At 47.1% G+C, this 23,024-nt stretch overlaps 1 protein-coding gene across 1 annotated transcript in view; it reads right to left on the bottom strand.

The window, feature by feature from the left end:
- cadps2 (Ca++-dependent secretion activator 2) overlaps positions 1 to 23,024 on the bottom strand; it is a 404,172-nt gene that overhangs the window by 289,298 nt on the left and 91,850 nt on the right. The window contains exon 3 of the mRNA XM_084453028.1: positions 42 to 374. Coding sequence (XP_084309154.1) covers positions 42 to 374 — 333 coding nt within the window. The remainder of the gene's footprint in view (positions 1 to 41; positions 375 to 23,024) is intronic.

Here is a 23,024-nt window from a genome sequence, read left to right as displayed (position 1 = left end):
TGTGTGTGTGTTCATGTCAGTGTGACTGATCCACAGCTCACCTGACAGGCATTGTACAGTAGCTGGTGCTCAAACTTCTTGATTCCCAGAATCTGCTGGAACATCTCGTACAGCTGCTCCTTGCTGAGGATCAGCTCCGACACGGCGCTCAGGTGCATCCTCTGGGGCTGGCGGCGCAGGTCCTCGTCCCCCCTGTAGATGGCGTCGTACTTGGTGATCCAGGAGCTCAGCACTGTCTCTTTGCTCAGGCCGTCGATCTCGGGCAGGCTGCGCACACGGCGCTCAATGTTGTTCTTGAAGACGTCGCGGAAGTCGCTGGCTGAGCATCCACCGCCCTGCACCATCCGGGCCACGCGCTCGCTCTGCAGGAAACCCTGCCAAGGAACCAGGAGGCGTTAGAAACAGGAAGGAAATGTAGGCCAACTAATGTAGCATAGCTAAGCTAATGTAGTATAGCTAAGTTCACAGTTAACGCAGGTAGTTGAGCAAAATATTACTTAGTAAGTAACTAGTTACTTAGTAAGTAAATAGTTACTAGTTACTAGTAATGAAATCAAAACATAAGTTACGCCATAATGACATTTTACATTTAAAAATTAGATTTGTGCCATGATCTTTTGTGACATTTTTCTTGTCTCCAACTTATGAATGACGTACAATGTACACATTTTTCCCACCGGATTTACCGGAAACTTTCCACCATTTTACAACTCTAAACCCCAGGATTTAGGTAATTTGTGTAGTGTGCCTTTGTATGTACAGTGCTGTGAAAAGTAAGTACACCCCCAGAAATCTTTTTTTTTGGACATATTTGCACATATGGGTATTAAATCTAAATTTCAACACCATTGATGGATAAAGGTCAGCTTATTTAACAAAGACCAGCGGAGAGAAAGTGAACTTGTGAGATCAGGATGGTCTGATGTCACCAGCGGGATCAAAATGGTCTGATCTCACCAGCGGGATCAGGATGGTCTGATCTCACCAGCGGGATCAGGATGGTCTGGTCTCACCAGCGGGATCAGAATGGTCTGATCTCACCAGCGGGATCAGGATGGTCTGGTCTCACCAGCGGGATCAAGAGGGTCTGATCTCACCAGCGGGATCAGGATGGTCTGGTCTCACCAGCGGGATCAGAATGGTCTGATCTCACCAGCGGGATCAGGATGGTCTGGTCTCACCAGCGGGATCAGGATGGTCTGATCTCACCAGCGGGATCAGGATGGTCTGATCTCACCAGCGGGATCAGGATGGTCTGATCTCACCAGCGGGATCAGGATGGTCTCTTGAGGCTCGGTGTTGGCCCCTTTGGCATAAATCACTTCCTGTAGGTGTTTTTTGTAAAGTCTATTATTCTCTTACATCAACTGGAAGGACTATTTGCCTATTCTTCTTAACAGAGCGGCGTCAACTGTTTGATGTTTGAGGGCTTTCTGTTTGAGGGCTTTCTTGCTGTATGGCCACTTCATGTCTCTCCACGGCACTTCAATAGGATAAAGATCTGTGATTTGACTCGGCAATTCAAAAACCCTCAAACGCACTTCTTTTTGAGACATTCTGTTGTGTTTTGGATCACTGTCATGTTGCAAGATCCAGGTTCGATTCAGCTTCAGCTTTTTGACAGATGGTCTCACATTTGCCTCAAGTATTCTCTGGTACAATGTGGAATTTATGGCTCAATAAATAAATAAAATGGCCAGACCCTGCGGTAAAGCAGCCCCAAACCATATTGCCCCCGCTATGTTGAAGAACCTGTGAGTGGGTGTGGTCTCGTGTGGTACAAGAGCCTCGGTCTGACACCACAGAGCAGGGACGCTATGGTGTTGGGAGCTCAAGGTAAGCCATCCTCGTTCAGTGCCTTTCAGAGTGCCAGAAAATGGTTAGGTGTTGTATGCGGTAGGACAGTGGCGGCTGGTCAATAAAGGGCGATGGGGCTCCGCCCCACGGTGGTGAAAAGTGTGATATATAAAATATAAACCATTACGTTTGTTTATATCTCTCTTCTGTGAATGAGACCTTAGGCCAGGGGCGATAGAGTCTCAGCCCTTTCCAGTGCATTCAACAAAGCGAGAACATGACAACGGTATAGTAACCCTTAGCCAATCAAAAATATCTCATGGGGCTGAAGATATTATCGCCCCTAGCCACTCAGAATTCAAGAAATAATATTTCCAGCTGGACTGCGTTGTCTCATTGTTCCCTCAAACACGGTTGAGGCTGCTTCACCTGCTCATCCATTTATCAGACATGGAGATCAAGATAAAAAACCTTACCGTTTTATGACAATAAGCTACACCAATCTTAAGAAAACGTAGCTAACTAACACATTATTTTACAACGACAAGTACTATTTCATCATCATTGCTAAATAGTGAGACGGCATGCTTGCTCACGTTAGTCGCTAGTTAACAAGTGCTAGCTAGTAACACGTTAGCAAGTAAACGATTTGTTGTAGCTAATTGCCATAAACATCTGAAGGTTTTTTGTTAGCTATGATCTCCATCCTTAATAAATAGATGGCTAGCAAGCACGTTTGCTAGCTAACATTAGTTAGACAGTGCTAGCTAGAAGTAGTTAGCTAGCTAGCTATATTAGCTAGCTAGTGCAGCACAACACGGTACGCCGCTACAGAAATATGCGCGCCGCTGCTGCGGAGAGGAGAGGGGGAGGAGAGGAGTGGCGGAAGGAGGAGAGGGGAGAAGAGAAAGAGAGGAGAAGCTCTGTATTATCTTTTTAGAAACTAACGATAGCGATAGATAGGCCCATCACTTAGTGCTACGGACGGACGCTTAATTCACCCACCTGTTATGCATAAAACGAGACACTTGGTACTTCCCTGATGTCAGCAAAACGATAAGGCTTATAACAATAAGCACCGGTTGGGTAACGTTAGAGTAAAAAATGAAGCAAGCAATCACTGAGTGATCACGGATTAGGCGATTATCATTTGCTGAACGAAAAGTCCTGCAACTGGCAAACGCATTCCACAGGAATAGCCTACGCAAGTAACACTCATCTAATAAACAGATCCCTTTTGATAAAATAACAGAATAGATACAACTGGTCACACTAGGTAATGTTTAAATAAGGTTTCTGTCGGGTGCATGGACGTATTAAGGGCCCGTGTCCACATAGCCCTTTTCTGTCAGAAAAACGCTGGGGAGAGCTTCATCAAATGTGACGTATTGGTGTCCAAAAATACATTTTGGAAAACAATAGCGGACAAAAATATCTCTGATGTGAGAGAATATGATATCCGTCATCCCTAATTATCGATATCCTAATGTCACTGATCCAAAACAATTTAGAAAATTAAATCAACACAACAGCTCACAGTGCATGCATATGAGCAGCCGTTTATGAACAGCTGGCATCTGGGCTAGCCTACTTCTTAACTCCCATACAAAGGGTTGCTTAAAGGATAATGCTCATTTTTGACAACCTGGACCTTATTTACGGCATATTATAAGACGTTTGACTCACCGAGATAACTTTGTTATACATGCACAGCGCGCAAACTGGCTATTCTCCGTTACGTCTGTAGGCTACACAGGGACGTGCACAGATAGACACGAGGTGGTGCTAGAGCACCTGCCCTTTGCCCTCTGGAAAAGGCAAGTGCCCTTTTGAAAGTTACTTTTTATTTGTTTATTTTTTACAGTGTAAAACTGTATTTACTACTGTATGTGGCCCATGGTGACATCGATCACTTCTCGATTAAAAGCGTGTAATAATAATGCCCCAAAATGTGTTGTAATTTTGCCAGCCCCCCCCCCCCGCACACACACCCGTGCCCCTCCCCTCCCTCTCTTCCTTTGTCAACGGTAAACGCAAAATGCGGACACAAACTGAGGCGCGCTGCACACAGCACACACATCTCCTCCACTGCCCTTTCCACATCCAGAGTGCCCGGGTGATGACAGCTAACCAGCCAGGTAACACATAAACCAAACGAGTGTATTGTTTGCCCCCTAAGCCTCAGTTGCCAAACTATAACTTGCATTAATTTTTCTCTGTTGTAAAGTAAGTCTGATGTAAGTCGTATGATACAGCGCCAAACAGCTGAGCCTAAATTAACCAACTGCACAACTGCGTAACAAGCTAGCTAATCATAATCAATTAATGGTAATCGGTAGAATTTGTTGTTGGTATACTTTAGCTGAATATTTAATATTATGTAGTAACCTTAGTGCTGCCAAGACACGCGCTTTCAGACTCTTCTCACGCTGACACGCCACACTTGACAATTCTCACGGAATCTAAAGACGTTTCTAAAGACGTTTCTAAAGATCATATTACAGAGGCATGTGAAAAACCACAACAAGCCCTTGCTCTATGTAAGCACAACTAGCGATTCATAAAGACAGATTGATGAAAACAACCGTTTCTCGGGAAAAAATAGATTTTTTAGAAGCTGCATTCTCAGTGCCCCGTCCGCCGCCATTACATGGATATACTTGTCTCGCGCTGGATTTTAAATTTCTTCTACAGGCCTCCGAACTACAGCAAAGTTATCTCGGTGAGTCAAACGTCTTATAATATGCCGTAAAGAAGGTCCAGGTTGTCAAAAAGGAGCATTCTCCTTTAAGAAGGGTTCCTTAAGAAGGATCGGGTTTCTGGAAACCCAGTTAGGTAACCGAGCAGCTAACCATTGCTAGTTTCATGACAACGTCCCTTAGCAGCCAAGCACAACTGTGTCTGCGAAAATGTACAGTAGCTAAATAAGTGGTGTCACAATAAATGGATTGCATCTGGAGTCTGCGGTTCCGTTTTGACTTATCCCAAACGGTAGACTAGGCTACTACTTGAAATTAAACTAATGCTGAACGCTGCTGGCCATTGGCTCAATTGGCTATAAAGCTGGCATATGTGACAGCGGCTGGTGATTTGGTCTGCAACTCGGCAAACCCCGAAATGCGCTAGAGGGCAAAATAAATCAAAAAACGTTTTTTTTTTTTTTTTTTTGTATTACCAAAGTTGAAGTTGTGAAGAACCCACTTACTATAACAGACAACAGTTTTAGGTTCACGAAATACGTATAATTAGTCTGCAAACTAAGCTCGTTTTTAGCTGATTTCGAGTCGGGTTTGGGGGCGGGCAGATCGATTAGCATGATTTGGTTTCATTGGCTATTGCTTCCGGGTTCTCCGCCCCCCACCCTTCCCCAACACGCCGGCTTTGTTTACATTCAGTTCCAAGTTAAACCATGGATGCTACAGCTTTTGCTAAAGAGAAGACGGGGATGGCATCCAGGACATGGAAAGTTTTAAGAGCAGCTAAAACTCCAGCAGAGCAGGACTCGTTCGTACACGGAGTTTTATTCTTGATGACCTGTGATACAGAGATGACTGTATCAGCAAAGCAAGTTGCTACCAAGCGACGAACGACGTACCAGATTCACACCACCGCCAAGCATTCTGCTTTGCTTTGGGGTAAGCTGATCTTTATACTATCTGTGCTGTTTACATTACATTAACGTTAGTCGTTTAGCAGAAGCTCCTTTCTAAACAAGTGACTGAGTCTAGCTAGCATAACAAAGGCACTACTAGCACTAACTAACAAAGGCTAGCTAGCTAACGTTAGCTAACGTGCTAGTTAGCTGAGCTAGCCCTTTGTTCCTAAACTAGCCAGCTAGTCTATTTAATCAACACATTCTGGTACTATTTTATCTATATGGAGTGCCAGTACTGTGGGCAATAGTTGAATGTACTTTCTTCCTTCTATTCTATTGCAGTTTTGATGCTGAGAGACCTGGCATGGTTGTGGCCAGAGAACACCGTGATGCACCGGCAGTCGAGTTTCAGCTGCTGCGCAAGCCTGATGTCCTACCCCCCAGAGAAGGTCTTCTTGTGCAAGCCCCACCCGGACTGGACATGGCCAGACAGACGTATCTCTTTGACAAGATCAGAGAGTTCTGTTCTGATGAGGGACGAGACGTCACATGTCCCCCGCCAAACTCCACAGCAGCTCAGAACAAGACTGTCCGCTTGTAGATTCACTGCAGATCATCAGGACGGACAGCACTGCAGGAGAAAGGCCACAGCCTTTCCTGTTTTCCTGTTTGTATACTGAAGCGTTGCTTGTTCTCTTGCACAGACTTGCCCACACTTGCACAGACTGCATTGTTAGAATATTGAATACTGAGCTGAGTACTGTTGTTATTACCTTGAGTATTGAGCTGGGGACTGTTATTACTTTGTTGTACACTTGATCACAATGAACACTATGCACCTTGTCTATAAAACAGACAACTGACTGTACACTTTAACACTTAGACTGTTGCCTTTTTTTGTACACTTAACTACTTATGCTTGTACTTTATATCATGTATGTGACAATAAAGAACGTTAAATTTGAACTTCATCTTATATTGTTCTTAACTGCATTCACAACACAAGATTAATACTGACTCAGAGTGTGGGGTCATCAGTGAGAGAGCACCTCACTTGGCAGCCACTCTCAGTTAATACCCCAAGTTGACAGCCACTCTGACAGATAATGACAGATCGTCCAGTGGGGGAGTGGCTGGGGGAGGGGTTACCAGGCTAATGTTCATGCCCATTACCTGGCAGTCAGAGGTGTGAAAATGTTGGAGAACTTTGGAGGGAGATTTCTCAGCTAAGTTGATTTGGCAGTACTAGCATTCAAATAAGCATATCTTCTTCAAATATGTTCAGATTTCAATGTATGAGACCTCATTTGAAAGCTTACAATCTGCACTTTCATAATCTGTAAAAAACTGAAAAATGAAAATGCCTAGTTGAGGACCAAATTACCAGCGGCGGTCACATATCGAATGATCTGCAAAGCTGTTTGCATTGAATTCTCTGATCTAGCCAAATGAGGCTACAACGTTAGGCCTAACTGTCTGGCTAGTGGTGCCAACGTTAGCCGGTTTTGGCATAAGTAACGTTAGTTCAGCTGGCTCTCACTAAACCGCTAACTTTGTTATTCATGATAAAAGCTTATGTCTGAGTGCATGACTTGTAGGCTAGGCTACTTGTGTCCATCTGTCAATAAAAACTTGCAGGGGTGTGGTTATCGCGAAGATGACAAACAAATGAATGAGCAAAAAATGACGTCATTTGTGAATCCTGGGAGGCAGGCTGGCTTCTATGCGCGAGGGCCACCGTGTCGCGTGAAAGCTGTCAAAGCTGCACCAGCTGACCAGGCTACCAGCTGAGTTGACAGGAGAATCTGGCAGAGCTGTCAGGAGAATCTGACAGAAAGTTGACAAACTAAGAAGAACAACGTCATAACGCCACAAATGTAAGTTGTTTTCAGTGGCGATTGCTCCTATAAGCCAGGGTAAGCCTGGCTTACCCATGCAAATCCAAATAAAACTAGATTTTTGCGCATTATAGCCTATCGCAGAAGATTTTGTAAAAAAATTACTAATGTACTAAAATGATGAGAATGATAGGTAAATAAATGTTACTACTGTGTGTTTTATGTGAATATATATATATATATATATATATATATATATATATATACAGTAGGACCCCACTCATCCGAACTTCAGAGATCCGAACCTCCCGGTCTACCGGACAGGCTTAAAATACGTTTCTTTTTTTTTTTTGCCTGCTATCTGGTTACTGGTGAGATTTTCATTACAGTAGACTACTGTATCCTACTGTTAACATAACTGTATGTAGACCTACATGTTGCCTGTAGGCTGTAGCCTACTGTCACGTTTCATTTCTTTGTTACTCTAATGTCGAGCGCACTAGTCTGAACTAGTCTGCTGCGCGAGAGCTGCATTCCTTGGCAGCCAGAAAGCGCGTCAGCAACCTGAAGCAGCATCGAGTCATTTTTCGTTCCCAGTTAATGGACTTCAAGAACACAGACGTGTTGTGAGAATGTAGATTAGCCTACTACACCTACTGTATTTGTTAAATAATAGCCTACAGCCTAGGCCACGTTAGCCTACATCGGTTGTTTTAGAGACTTTCTTTTAGGCTACAATAGCCTAAGACACGACAACTTGTCTGTCATTTCATTTATTTATTTCTTGATTATCATTTATTGTAATTGTTGTTGGGTTGTTTTTTTTGTTAATTTTGTTCTGCGAATACAGTAGCCTATCGATACAGCATGGGCCTCATTTGAGAATAAAGTACTGTATTTGATCAAAGCCTGCATTCAAGTGGAAATGTGTTTATTTTATTAAAGGCTACTATAGACCTATTATAGGCTAGGCTACATGAGTTTAATTGGCTATTTGAGTTACTGACACACAGTCGTCCATGCCCTGATGGACAGTCCTTTTCGTTTCATAAATCTGAGACACCAGGATGGTCCACCTCTAAAATCTTCAATCTTCATTTCGGTGGCGACTGTTTTGGCTTTCATTCGGATCTGCACGGTGGAAACACCTCGGCCGTCTGCTCTCTGTGTGTTCACCGAATCTTCAAGAAAGTCTTCAAGTTCGGGCCATCTGCTTTTATTACCTCTGAAAGCTTTTTTCGTCTTTTTACATTGAGCCAGTTCTTCACGCTGGCGTCTCCAATGTCTCACCATTGATTCATTGATGCCAAGGGTACGTGCAGCAGCTCTATTTCCTTCTTTGACAGCCAGATCGACTGCCTTTAACTTAAAAGCTGCATTATATGCATTTCTTCGTTTGTTTTCCATAATGAGGGTTTGTGCATGAAAACTTCCTTTGCGCAAACTGTCGCTCTCGTAATGTCTGTCTTGCTCTCGTTCTGTCTCTCGTACTGCATTTGGTTCCACATTTGCTTTCGGTGTTCGCGCGTTGGCCTCCGACCTTTCCTGCTGGAGCCCGCCACTTAAAGGTGGGGGACGTGGACCGGCCATAGAGATAGGTTTAGAAGGTCCCCTAGTGGCCGTTAGCTGTAAAAATCCATAGATTAGCCGCACCGTTGTATAGGCCGCAGGGTTCAAAGCATGGGGAAAAAGTTGCGGCTTATAGTCCGGATATTACGGTATTTATTGGTCTATTATGCGTCTTTATGAAACAAGTGTACCACTTATTGAATTTGGTGCATTTTAACATAAGTTTCAGTCATCCGGACATTTCAGAGATACGAACGACCTTCGGTCCCGTTGGGTTCGGATAAGTGGGGTCCTACTGTATATTCAATTAGGGGTAAGGCTTGTTTTTTTTAAAAGACTTAGTATTTGAGTTACGTGCAGTCTGACTTCAGAAACTTGTTTTGTCAGGTTTGTTATTCATAGTCATTCTAGTCAAAAAGCTTGTTCAATAACTTTCAACCTAACAGTTGCAAATTTGCTTTTTCAATTACAGTAAATCAAGTTAAAATTCAGTTCTCCCACCCCATTTGTCTTTGTAAATAGGGAAATGTATACAGGGAAATGTTGCATATTGCCTTTATTATTTTCTCAGAATGCACCAGAATGCTTGATTTACATGTGAAAATCACAAAAAAAATATTATGGGGGAGGGGTGCCCCAAGACCCCCCTACAGGGTTTGGGTTTCAAAACGTTCAGCCACACCTACTATTTTTTTCACCAGCCGCCACTATGCGGTGTTAGGTAGGGTATTGGGGAGGCGTGTTAGGTAGGGTATTGGGGAGGCGTGTTAGGTAGGGTATTGGGGAGGCGTGTTAGCAAGGGGAATACTGGGGGTGGTGATGAACTGAATCCTTCCCCTGGACCAGCGGTCCTGGACCGGCACCAGGCCCGACCCATTCACTACTAGGCCACAGGAAAGGATAAAGGGTATGAAACATGCCACCACGATGGGGCTTACAAGGGATAAAGGGTATGAAACATGCCACCACGATGGGGCTTACAAGGGATAAAGGGTGTGAAACATGCCACCACGATGGGGCTTACAAGGGATAAAGGGTGTGAAACATGCCACCACGATGGGGCTTACAAGGGATAAAGGGTGTGAAACATGCCACCACGATGGGGCTTACAAGGGATAAAGGGTGTGAAACATGCCACCACGATGGGGCTTACAAGGGATAAAGGGTGTAAAACATTCCACCACGATGGGGCTTACAAGGGATAAAGGGTGTGAAACATGCCACCACGATGGGGCTTACAAGGGATAAAGGGTGTAAAACATGCCACCACGATGGGGCTTACAAGGGATAAAGGGTGTGAAACATGCCACCACGATGGGGCTTACAAGGGATAAAGGGTGTGAAACATGCCACCACGATGGGGCTTACAAGGGATAAAAGGTGTGAAACATGCCACCACGATGGGGCTTACAAGGGATAAAGGGTGTGAAACATGCCACCACGATGGGGCTTACAAGGGATAAAGGGTGTGAAACATGCCACCACGATGGGGCTTACAAGGGATAAAGGGTGTGAAACATGCCACCACGATGGGGCTTACAAGGGATAAAAGGTGTGAAACATGCCACCACGATGGGGCTTACAAGGGATAAAGGGTGTGAAACATGCCACCACGATGGGGCTTACAAGGGATAAAGGGTGTGAAACATGCCACCACGATGGGGCTTACAAGGGATAAAGGGTGTAAAACATGCCACCACGATGGGGCTTACAAGGGATAAAGGGTGTGAAACATGCCACCACGATGGGGCTTACAAGGGATAAAGGGTGTAAAACATGCCACCACGATGGGGCTTACAAGGGATAAAGGGTGTGAAACATGCCACCACGATGGGGCTTACAAGGGATAAAGGGTGTGAAACATGCCACCACGATGGGGCTTACAAGGGATAAAGGGTGTGAAACATGCCACCACGATGGGGCTTACAAGGGATAAAGGGTGTGAAACATGCCACCACGATGGGGCTTACAAGCTTTCATAAGAGCCACTCATCATTTCACAGCACAAATGCCCACTTGCTGAGCTGTAAACCTTAAACAGGAAGAAACACAAGCATTTTGAATTACATGAACACAGAACATCATTTTATAGCTCAGTGTGATTGTAAGATTGTCAAGTGCTGTATGTTCTTCTGTGTTTCAGAGTCCCACACAAGAGCGGATGCAACCTCTCTCTCCTGCCTACAAAGTCGCCTTGTTTCCTAATTATATGGTTTATATTAAAATATGATATCAGGTCAAACACACCATTTTCATTACATTTTCATAGCCAACAAAACAGATGAACCAGACAAAAAGTCCAAAGTGCATTCTTACAAGTTGAAAATATATATTGCAGTTGGAATATTTTTAAATCGTATGTTGTTTTTGGTTCTATTTATTTAAGATCAAGCCCTTAAGGCTATTTGGCAATTCGGAGTGAAATGCATGCCTGCATTTGCCATCGCATCCATGTTATGCGTGTTATATTTATTTGCATTATTACCTACTAGGCCTACTATAGGCCCACAATAAAGATGATTATGACATCATTTATTTATGTGATGGCAAAGCATGCAACTTCATGTATTTAAATCATTGGGATAGATGTAGACTATTAGGCCTGGAAAATGGGGTTGTGTAGGCCTAGCCTGGCACAAACGTCAGTGTGCAAGTGGCATACTGGACCTAAGCAAGCTTCCAGTACACAAAAAATATTAAATTATATCCCAATAAAAATAGTAAAATATCACAAAGAACGGATTATGCGGAACAACAAATTACTTCCATCCATCTTCATCCGCTTATCCGGGGTCGGGTCGCGGAGGCAGCAGCTCCAGCAGGGGGCCCCAGACATCCCTTTCCCTAGCAGCATCAACCAGCTCTGCCTGGGGAATCTTTAGCCGCTCACAGGCAAGTGCGGAGATGTAGTCCCGCCACCTAGTCCTGGGTCTACCCCGCGGCCTCCTCCCAGCCGGACACGCCTGGAACACCTCCCTAGGGAGGCGCCCAGGAGGCATCCTCACTAGATGCCCGAACCACCTCAACTGGCTCCTTTCGACGCAAAGGAGCAGCGGCTCTACTCCGAGTCTCTCCCGGATGACTGAACTTCTCACCCGTTCTCTCAGGGAGACCCCAGCCACCCTCCGGAGAAAACTCATTTCGGCCGCTTGTATCCGTGATCTCGTTCTTTTGGTCATGACCCATCCTTCATGACCATAGGTGAGGGTGGGGACGAAGATAGACCGGTAGATCGAGAGCTTTGCCTTTTGGCTCAGCTCTCTTTTCGTCACAACAGTGCGATAAAGCGACTTCAGAACCGCACCAGCTGCTCCGATTCTCCGGCCAAACTCCCTCTCCATGGTTCCCTCACTCGTGAACAAGACCCCCAGATACTTGAACTCCTTCACTTGGGGTAAGGACTCATTTCCTACTCGGAGCGGACAGGCCACCGGTTTCCTGCTGAGAACCATGGCCTCAGATTTAGAAGTGCTTATTCTCATCCCAGCCGCTTCACACTCAGTTGCGAACCTATCCAGAGAGTGCTGGAGGTCGCAGGCAGCTGATGCGATCAGGACCACATCATCTGCAAAAAGCAGCAACGTGATCCCCAGCTCACCGAACTGCAAACCCACCTCCGCACGGCTACGCCTCGATATCCTGTCCATGAAAATCACAAACAGGATTGGTGACAAAGCGCAGCCCTGGCGGAGGCCAACCCCCACCGGAAAGGAAGACGACTTACTAGCCAGTCGATACCCTGCAACTGTTTCTGGGGTCTCCCGGGCTAACATACCCCGGAAGGCCTCCTTCTTCAGTCGGACGGCTTCCCTGACCACCGCTGTCCACCATGGTGTCCGAGGGTTACCGCCCCTTGAGGTACCTATGGCCCTCAGGCCACAGCTCCCAGCCGCAGCTTCAGCAATGGAGGCTTTGAACACCGACCACTCATGCTCGATGTCCCCAACCTCCACAGGGATGCCTGAGAAGCTCCGCCGGAGGTGGCAATTGAAATCTCTCCGGACAGGCTCTTCCTCCAGACGTTTCCAGTTCACCCTCACTACACGCTTGGGTTTCCCAGGTCTGTCCAGAAGCTTCCCCCGCCATCGAAACCAGCTCACCACCAGATGGTGATCAGTGGACAGCTCTGCCCCTCTCTTTACCCGAGTGTCCAAAACACATGGCCTCAGATCAGATGATACGATAACGAAATCGATCATCGACCTTCGGCCTAAGGTGTTCTGATGCCAGGTGTACTTGTGGGCATCCTTGTGTTCCAACATGGTGTTTGTTATGGACAAACCGTGACTAGCACAGAAGTCCAACAACAAAACACCACTCGGGTTCAGATCGTGGTGGCCATGCCTCCCAATCACGCCCCTCCAAGTTTCTCCATCATTGCCTACGTGTGCATTGAAGTCCCCCAGTAGGACAGTGTAGTCCCCTGCAGGAGCCCCCAAAAGGACTCCACTCAGGGTCTGCAGGAAGGCCGAGTACTCTGAACTGCTATTCGGTGCATAAGCACAAACCACAGTCAGAGTCCCCCCCCCCACAGTCCTAAGGCGCAGGGAGGCGACCCTCTCGTCCACTGGGGTGAACTCCAGCACAGAGGCGCTCAGCTGGGGGCTAGCTAGTATAGCCACACCTGCCTTACGCCTCATACCGTGAGCAACTCCAGGGAAGAAGAACAGGGTCCAACCCCTATCCAGGAGTTTGGTTCTGGCGCGGGTGCTGTGCGTGGAGGTTAGCCCCACCAGATGTAATTGGTATCGCTCCACCTCCCTCACAAGCTCCGGCTCCTTCCCCCCCAGCGAGGTCACGTTCCATGTCCCCAGAGCCAGCCTTTGCCGCCCGGGTCCGGTCCGTCGGTGCCCCCCGCCTTCACCGCCACCTAGTTGGCAGCGCACCCGACCCCGACAATTCCTCCCGCGGGTGGTGGGTCCACGGGACGATGGAGGAGGAGATGGTGCTTCCACGTTGCTTATTCGGGCTGGGCCCGGCCGGGCTTCGTGGTAAGCCCGGCCACCAGGCGCTCGCAGGCGGGCCCTCCGTCTGGGCCTGGCTCCAGACGAGGGCCCCGGGCTTCCTCCGGGCCGGGTCTCTCTTCCTTGTAGTTGTAATTTCATCAGGGTTTTTGCCTGTAACCCCAGGTAGGGGGGCTAGGGGGTACTACCACTTGACCAAGGTGGACCCCCAGACTAGTGGAGGGAAGGAGGCGTCTTACTTCTCCATTCTAGTTTTGCAACTAGCCACTGCCACTAACAAATTACTTGTTAGCTACTAATGAATACCAAAGAATAATCGGCCTAATCAGCCACGCCTGACCCAAGGTACAATGTGCCATCCAAAGACAAACAATGAACGGTGATAAAACAAACGAAATGCAGCAGGACCCCTCCTCTGTGTCGCCAGCAGAGCAGCGCCATCTAGGATCCCCCCCACCACCCGGCCAGCACCTTGCAAGGCAGCTGCCGCCATCGGTGTGTGAATGTGTGTGTGTGAATGGGTGAATGAGAGGCCTTCATTGTAAAGCACTTTGGATAAAAGAGCTATATAAGTGCAGTCCATTCACCATTTACCAATACCCCCTGCTAACTAGCACACTACAGTATCAATAATCTTTCTTCTGAGAGCTTTGGACAGCTCTTTAGATGATGGCGTGACGTTAACGCACACATTAATGGTTAAAACTAAACCAGACCAAGTTTCTTATCTTTTTGTAAGGCGGGAACCTCCAATTTACTCTCTACTGATAAATCTAGTTCTGATGAATCCTTCGCTCCTGTTTTGTTGCACCTGTTTCTGATCTGAGCCATTTGATAGGATGTTGGAACAGTATGTTCGCGACATGGTTTGCTTCCTTTGTGGAGAGACTGCGATGGCGTCCTGGGGTCTGGCAGCCCACTGGGCGGCGCCACAGCAGATGGAGAAGCACGGCAGGACCTTGCTGGGAGTAATGACGCAGAAGAAAAGCACCTCCCGCCGGCAAGTCTCAGCGAAGAGGGACAAAGCACAAGCCAACAAAACATGTGTTTGTGTCGAAAGCGACATTTCCGAAGATGTGTGAGATGCAAGCACACTGGGAGGAATCAGCACTGCCAGAGGGGCTGCCAAGAGACATGCTCCTCTGAACGGCCGTGAGGAGGAGAGATCTCTGCTCATAGAGGAACATGAAAAGGGCCCAGAGGACACAAGACAGAGAGGCAGGTGACAGACAGAGGTACTCAGGTATTGATTAGTAACACAGGGGGCTCTTCAGATATGAGTTCCTGTGAAACAGAGGTTTAGATGGATTAAACATAACGCTACTCTTCCTCGTGATGGATGAAGAGGAGCCAAATTGGAGTATATAACTGGAGTTGGTCAGACACAGCTGGGAATAGCATATTGGATTTGTTAATCGAGAGAAGTAGCACACAATGGAGATATTGGACTGAGGCATCTGCCACGAATAGTGTTAATGGTGCTTTTATATTTAACTCACACTGTTCAATCCTTTCTATTACCTATTGGTTGTCAGTTGCATTTTTCCAAATCTTTCAAAATTGTTCCCGAGTCTAACAGGAAATCACATAGTGTGTGTGTAAGATAGAGAGAGAGGAGAAGGAGACTGAGTGTGTACACATTTTCAGTGTGCTAGGCAAACGTACTGTAATATGTAAACCAGAATATCCCTGTTTGCAAAAAATCATAATAATTCATGTTCATTCCAACAGTTCTGTCAGCGGAGTGATAGTTTTACAGGTGATTTAACTGTTCTTATATCATGAATATCAGGACGGTTCAGAATGCCTCTCGACCAATCACAGCACATGGTCAGAAACATCTTGTTACACATCAAACACCAGCAACATGTAGAATGTCTATTTGTCTGGAATGTCTGGGGTGGATGGCTCTGGGGTGGATGGGCCCTGGGGTGGATGGCCCTGGGGTGGATGGCCCTGGGGTGGATGGCCCTGGGGTGGATGGCCCTGGGGTGGATGGGCTCTGGGGTGGATAGGCCCCCTGGTGGATGGCCCTGGGGTGGATGGCCCTGGGGTGGATGGGCTCTGGGGTGGATGGGCCCTGGGGTGGATGGCCCTGGGGTGGATGGCCCTGAGGTGGATGCCCCTGGGGTGGATGGCCCTGGGGTGGATGGCCCTGGGGTGGATGGGCTCTGGGGTGGATGGGCTCTGGGGTGGATGGGCCCTGAGGTGGATGCCCCTGGGGTGGATGGCCCTGAGGTGGATGCCCCTGGGGTGGATGGCCCTGGGGTGGATGGCCCTGGGGTGGATGGGCTCTGGGGTGGATGGGCTCTGGGGTGGATGGCCCTGGGGTGGATGGCCCTGGGGTGGATGGGCTCTGGGGTGGATGGGCCCTGGGGTGGATGGGCCCTGGGGTGGATGGGCCCTGGGGTGGATGGCCCTGAGGTGGATGCCCCTGGGGTGGATAGGCCCCCTGGTGGATGGCCCTGGGGTGGATGGGCCCTGGGGTGGATGGGCCCTGGGGTGGATGGGCTCTGGGGTGGATGCCCCTGGGGTGGATAGGCCCCCTGGTGGATGGCTCTGGGGTGGATGGGCCCTGGGGTGGATGGGCCCTGGGGTGGATGGGCTCTGGGGTGGATGGGCCCTGGGGTGGATGGCCCTGGGGTGGATGGGCTCTGGGGTGGATGGGCCCTGGGGTGGATGGGCTCTGGGGTGGATGGCTCTGGGGTGGATGGCTCTGGGGTGGATGGGCTCTGGGGTGGATGGGCCCTGGGGTGGATGGCCCTGGGGTGGATGGCCCTGGGGTGGATGGGCCCTGAGCCTGCCTAGTGGCCGACTGCTAGCCTGCAGATCCATGAGCCTGGGGTGGGCATCCCCGAGAGATCAGCAGGAACAGCCAGGGAGGAGGGCTGTTCATGAACAGACCAATAGGAACAGCCAGGGAGGAGGGCTGTTCATGAACAGACCAATAGGAACAGCCAGGGAGGAGGGCTGTTCATGAACAGACCAATAGGAACAGCTAGGGAGGAGGGCTGATCATGAACGGACCAATAGGAACAGCTAGGGAGGAGAGCTGTTCATGCAAGGTTTTCCATGGATGTTCAGGCAAGGTTTTCCACAGATTCATTTTTCTTTAATCCTACAACGTAGAGGATTGTGAATGTTTAAATATTTATAAATTGCTATGATATATATCAAGAGGGATCAGTAAATGATGAGCTTTTGTAGGAAAACTGCTCAATGCTGGTTCCAGGCGTCGGATCTGTACTGAAGTTACCCTTGCATCCTAAGTCGCATATTGTCACGTTAATGCCTCCATTTTGTTTGATGGTACAAATGTCACCCATCATTACTAATGAATCATCCACCGAGGGACTTCCTCTGTCCCTGCTGCTCCACTTAATTGGGGGTTTAAAATCTCATTCAATTATTTATAACCAACGGTGCAAACTGCTCCCACTTCTATTCAACCGCTCAGAGGTTTATAAAGATAGACACCATTCACTGACTTTGGTTGTGTAATTACTGTTAATATCTGCAGGATAATTCATGTCCTGACAGATGGGAACACATTTAACACAAACATCACCCGTTGATGCCGTCAAAAGATGGCAGGCAGATATTTTCAAAGCGCCCAGGTTTTTAATGCCAACTGTTCAATTTGTCAACAGAAAATGTGTGTTTAATGTTTGTCTGTTTGTGCTGCTTTCTGTCCAGGATTGTAACAAAACAGTTCAGTTCTGAAAGATCTATTAACGCAACCTGAAAGAAGAGAGAGAGAGACAGGGCTGGCCCAAGACAGCGTCCAGAAGCTAACACCGAACTGGTGGAAGACGGCTAATCACGCGAGGGGCACCTCTCTGTCCCTTCTCATTGCTGAGTTGCCAGCCAGGTAGTTTTCTTAATGTAATTCATGCCTCGTGGAAGAACTGTCGCCATCTTCTACACAACGTAGCCATTGTCCTTGTAGTAGGTTGAGAGCTAGCTGGCGGGACCTGCCACCACTGGGTGTGGTTATAATACATTCGTACAGGAATCCCAAACATATAACGTAAGATACTCCATATAAACTAAAATACTCCAAATGAAGTAAATACTGTTCCTTCGGCTCTTTCTGATTTATTACCAGGACTTACAGGAGTTACACTTTACCTCTCATAGGTTTTTCTAGCCATTGTGTTGTGATAGTTAATCCCACTCTAGGAGGCCATCGACACGGCCAGAGAGGATCCACCTCCTCAGGCACCATAACCTGTCTTATTTCAAGTCTTAGGCCCTCCAGGGCTACCTTATACCTTATTATACCTTATACTTTAGAATGTCATACTTTATACCCTCATATCTTATAGCCGTATAACCTTATACCATTATACCTCATACGTCATACCTTATAGCAATACCCCAGTAGTGTCACCTGACACCAATTGCAGTAACCCTATGTAATAACATGAATGTTAAAACAAAATAAGACAGATCTTGACTTTATTTATAGAGTCTAAATCACACAATTTATCACAGTATTTGAAACACATTGGAATTCTTACCCTGTAGGCTCCACTTTCACAGCATCGCCTGTGTTCATGACAGAATTAACTTTAGTCTTGTGAACTCTCTTCTAGACGTTGAACCTAATCACTCACAATGTTATAAGCCATGCGAGCAAATGATGATTGAAAGATGTAGTGTAGAGGGAAAAAAGAGGACCCAGGACAGACCCTTGTGGAACCCCTGTAGTCAGCCTGCGTGGTACAGACATGGACGGACCCTCTCCATGTCACCTGGTAGGAGCATCCAGTCAGGTAGGATGCAAACGGGGAGAGAGCAGACGCTCAGACACCTTTGTGTGGTGGAGAGGAGGATCTGCTGGTCAAACGCAGCTGACAGGTCTAGGAGTATCAGGATGGAGGAGAGAGAGAGTGCGCTTGTGGCGTCAATCAACTCTGTGACTACAAGGAGGGCGGTCTCTGTCGAGTGACCCACCTCAAACCCAGACTGGTGGGGGTCCAGGAGGTTGTTCTCATTGAGATACAAAAAGAGTTAGACAGCATGTTCAAGTGTTATAGATTGGTCTGTAGTTTTTCACCTCAGAGGGGTCAAGTGATGGTTTCATCAGGAGGGGGGTGACTCTGGCAGTCTTGAAAGCGGAGGGAAAGCATCCTGATGCAAGAGATGTGTTGATGAGGTGGGTTAAGAAAGGAAAGAGTTTGGGCGCAACAGACTGAAGGAGAGAGGAGGAGACTAGAGGAACTAGGGAGCACATGGTGGGGGGGGCTAGATGTAACAAGGTTGAAAACCTCATTGGGGAGAGGGGAGGAAGGTGGGACGTGCGGAGGGAGAGTGGAGAGGGAAGAGAGAGGGAGGGTAGGCGAGGGTGGACAGGTGTGGTTGGTTCGTAGAGCATCGACTAGGGGGTGAGGAAAAGAGGATCTGATCTTCTTCACCTTTTGTCAAAGAAGTTGGTGAAATCGTTAGGGAGAGGGGAGGAAGCACGTAGCTCGGGAGGTAGAGTAGCCGGCTGGTAGTGTTGTCACAATACCAAAATTATGACTTCGATACGATACCTGGCCAAAATATCTCGATACCGATACCGAAACGATACCACGGCGAAAATCTAAAACATAAGGAAAAGTAATGGAATAATAGATGACAGAACATGGAACTTTAAATTGTTGGCTTTTTTTAGTACTCTGTTCAGTCTTTTTGCATCTTTTGAGTCTTTATCATATTTCCTGTAGCTTTCAAACACAGCTGGAAGGGAAGGCTGCCTCGACTGGGTGGTTTGGGATTGTGCTGGCTTCTGTTTGTTTGTCTGTGTGGGGAGAAATCAATACATTATGCCTATGTTGTTGCAAACTGTGAGATAATCAGAAGAACTTGAAAAGCTTATTATTATTATTATTAATTAACCCAGGCCTATCGAAGCATTTTTGCTATTCCAAATTATCAGAAGAGATAATTGTCTCACGGTTAACAGTTCTCTCGTTCTAGGAGGTCAGAGCAGGTATTGATTTTTTTGTCACACGTGCGCTAGGCAGAGAGCTAGGCTTGCAGCCAGGCTGCAGCTATTCTAGCTAAAAGTCTCATGCTACGGATGAAAATTAGCTTATCTAGCTATCATCTGGTGCAATAAATGTATTGTGCATTCATACATTCAAACATAAGGTTTATGTTTAAATATGGCAATTTATGGCTAAATATCCTTCGATTGTATTCAGTTACAGTACTGGTGTTGCTGATGTGTGTGTCTTATCTTCTATCACATTCGCTAACCTGTCGCTCTTTGAATTGTTTGTGTAAGTTGGCATGTCTGTCTGCAAGATGCTTTGCCAGGTTGGTCGTATTGGCTCCCTTGGTTTGTATAGATTTGTAGCATCGTTTACAGATGGGCTTTGTAATGTCCGTGGGCTTGCCCTCACCGTCGGCTCTGTAAGCAAAATAATGCCAGATTTGGCTGCGCGCATCAGCTTTATCGACAAGCTGTGGACGGTCGACATTTGTACTTGTAGCCATCTCAGGTGAGCTAGCGTCCTCTCGAACAAGCTGCGTGCATATGAGCGGGAAAACACTGTTGCGCTGCTCGCTGCAAAGTGACAGAGCAAGGAGAGAGAGAGCACGCGCACACACACACACACACATACTGCCCCGCGACTCAGGGATCTTGAGAGACAGAAGCTATAGCCTACAAACAAACACAGCCGTCGCATGAACGCAACTCAATATATACGGCTCTTATTAAAACACTGTCTTTCTTAAAGTATCGATACTTTAAAGTTGGGTATTGTACCGTTTTTGACGACAGAGTATCGCGGTACTTTTCTAGTATCGATACACCGTGCAACACTACCGGCTGGGGATCGGAAGGTCCCCGGTTCGATCCCAGCTCCTGGCAGTGTGCCGAAGTCTCTTTGAGCAAGACACTGCTGGACCCCAAATCACTCACCGGCAGCACGTGCAGTAGGCACTGTCACCTCAGGGCTTTCTGTGCAGTTTGCATCTTCTCCACATGTTCACAAGGGTTTCCCCCCAAAGAACCCAATATGTTCTTCAGTCCTGTCCCTGACCAGGACCTGGACTGAGCACTAGGACCTGGTGTCTGGGCACTATGAACGATGGCTGCCCACTGCTCCTGGCTACCCCTGGGGGAGGACTGCTTGGATGGGAGAAATGTAGGGAACAGTTTCCACCGGTGACCCCTGCAGACGTGTGTTGTGTGTCGCCGCTCACGTGTGTCTATACTTGTGTGTGGTGTGTGGCTGAAAAGACCCCCCAAGAGGTCCACATTTTTAGTTAAAAAGTGCAAAAAATTAAAATGTAGTTGAAAAGTTTCAGTGTTTTTTTAGGATTGGAAGCAGAGGTAAGAATTAAACATCGGGGAACAAGCACCTTTAGAAACAGATGGAGGAAATGAGTGGAAAGAAGTCATGGTCCTCCGGGAGTTTTCCTTTTCTCCATTCATGCTCAGCCATTCTCAGCTCCGTCTATCAGAATGAGTCTGACAACCATGGGGCCGATGGAGCTGCTCCTCCAGGAGTTCACTTAGGGGGGCTAGTGGGCGATACACAACCACAATACTGTGCTTCACTGGATAAGTGACAGTGATGGCCAAAGACATTACCTACCGGGCCCAGGGGCCCAAGACCTCAGGGGGCCCTTTGCATCTCTTGTTGCAGGGACACAGATAGAAATTTAGAGTGAGATTCCTTACACACACTTGAAAAAAACATCAATATTTTGAACAGTTTATAGGGGCCCACATCTTTAAAAAAAAAAAGAAAAAAAAGAGAGAAGCTTGTGGCGGCTACATGTTTTCTATAGCCTACTCGATAATCTAATGGGTGGAAATGTAGGCTACCTTTCCATAGATAAATGAGTAGGCTATAAAACTAGTCTATAGAGGGCACTATTAAAGTCTGTGAACACATCCAGGGGCCCATTTTCTCATGATACGTCCATGGTGACGGCATGAAACTCAACTCAACTCACGCACTCTTGCACAATGCATCGCACCCACTGAATCTGCCTTTGAGAGCTTACTAGCTGCACATAAGAGCCAGATGTTGTTGATGAGAATATCATAAACAAGGGGATAAATATGTACATCAGAAAGGTGAAAGAGCTGTAGCCAAGAAAAACACGATGCACACGGTGATAGAAAGTTGAGGGCTTAAGCAGAGAGATGAGTCTCAGATGTTCTTTACTGCCCTGGCCATCCCGACTCAACCTACTGACCTCAGTGTGCCTGGTGTCCTCATTCTTTCAAGCCTGTCAGAACAGACCCCTGCCCTGGGCATTTCATGCTTTATGGAAAGATATCTCCAGGCCTCGTTTATGATCCTAGTGTCTACTAAACTGTGGTCTCCTATGTGTCATTGTTTTTGCAGAACCACCTGGTCATATCTCATCATGTACTCTGCTGTACGATGTGCTTTTAACCCTGTTGGTTGATGACGTGTCGCCATTGCTGATGACGTGCAAATGATGGGTTAGCCAATCAGATTCTCTAGGAATGTCATATCCGGTATAACAGGACAGATTAACCCCCCCCCCCCAACGCTTTAACGGGGGTTAAAGTGTGCTAGGACAGACTAAGCCCCCGGGGGTTAAAGTGTCCTAGGACAGATTAACCCCCCCTAGGGCAGATTAACCCACGCAATACTCAGGCCAGGGGTTAAAATATCCTAGAACCCTTGACCCCTGGGCAGGTGCTGGTCAATAGAGGGCGATGGGGAGCCGCCCCGTGGTGGTGAAAAGTGATTTTTTTTTTTTTTTTTTTTTTTTTTTATATATATACATAATAATTACTCATTTAAAAAAAGTTGTTGTCAACAAAGTTATGGTCTGGTGGGCGCGCAGACTGGCTATTCTCTGTCTGTAGGCTACACTCGCGGCTCACATTCTCTACGCTACGATCAGCTTCCATCATATTCTAAGTCATCTTCTATATCCTCAAAATCTGATAAATATTCAGCCATATTGCACACAATATTCCAGGCACCAACAAGCCGATCGTAGTGTAGAGAATGTGAGCCGCGAGTGTAGCCTACAGACTGTGCTGGAGCAAGTGCAGAAGCTATATTTTGTTTCTAAAGACGTTTCTAAAGATCATATTACAGAGGCATGTGAAAACCACAACAATCCTAGCTCTATGGAAGCACAACTAGCGATTCATAAAATCAGATTGTTGAAAACAACCGTTTCGCAGCAGAAAATATATTTTTTTAGAAGCTGCATTCTCAGTGCCCCGTCCGCCGCCATTACATGGATATACTGGCTCGCGCTGGA

This window comes from Borostomias antarcticus, assembly GCF_949987555.1.
Source record: "Borostomias antarcticus genome assembly, chromosome: 18".
Taxonomy (NCBI): Eukaryota; Metazoa; Chordata; class Actinopteri; order Stomiiformes; family Stomiidae; genus Borostomias; species Borostomias antarcticus.
Note: the sequence above shows the minus strand (reverse complement) of the source record. Positions and strands in the feature narration are given on the sequence as shown.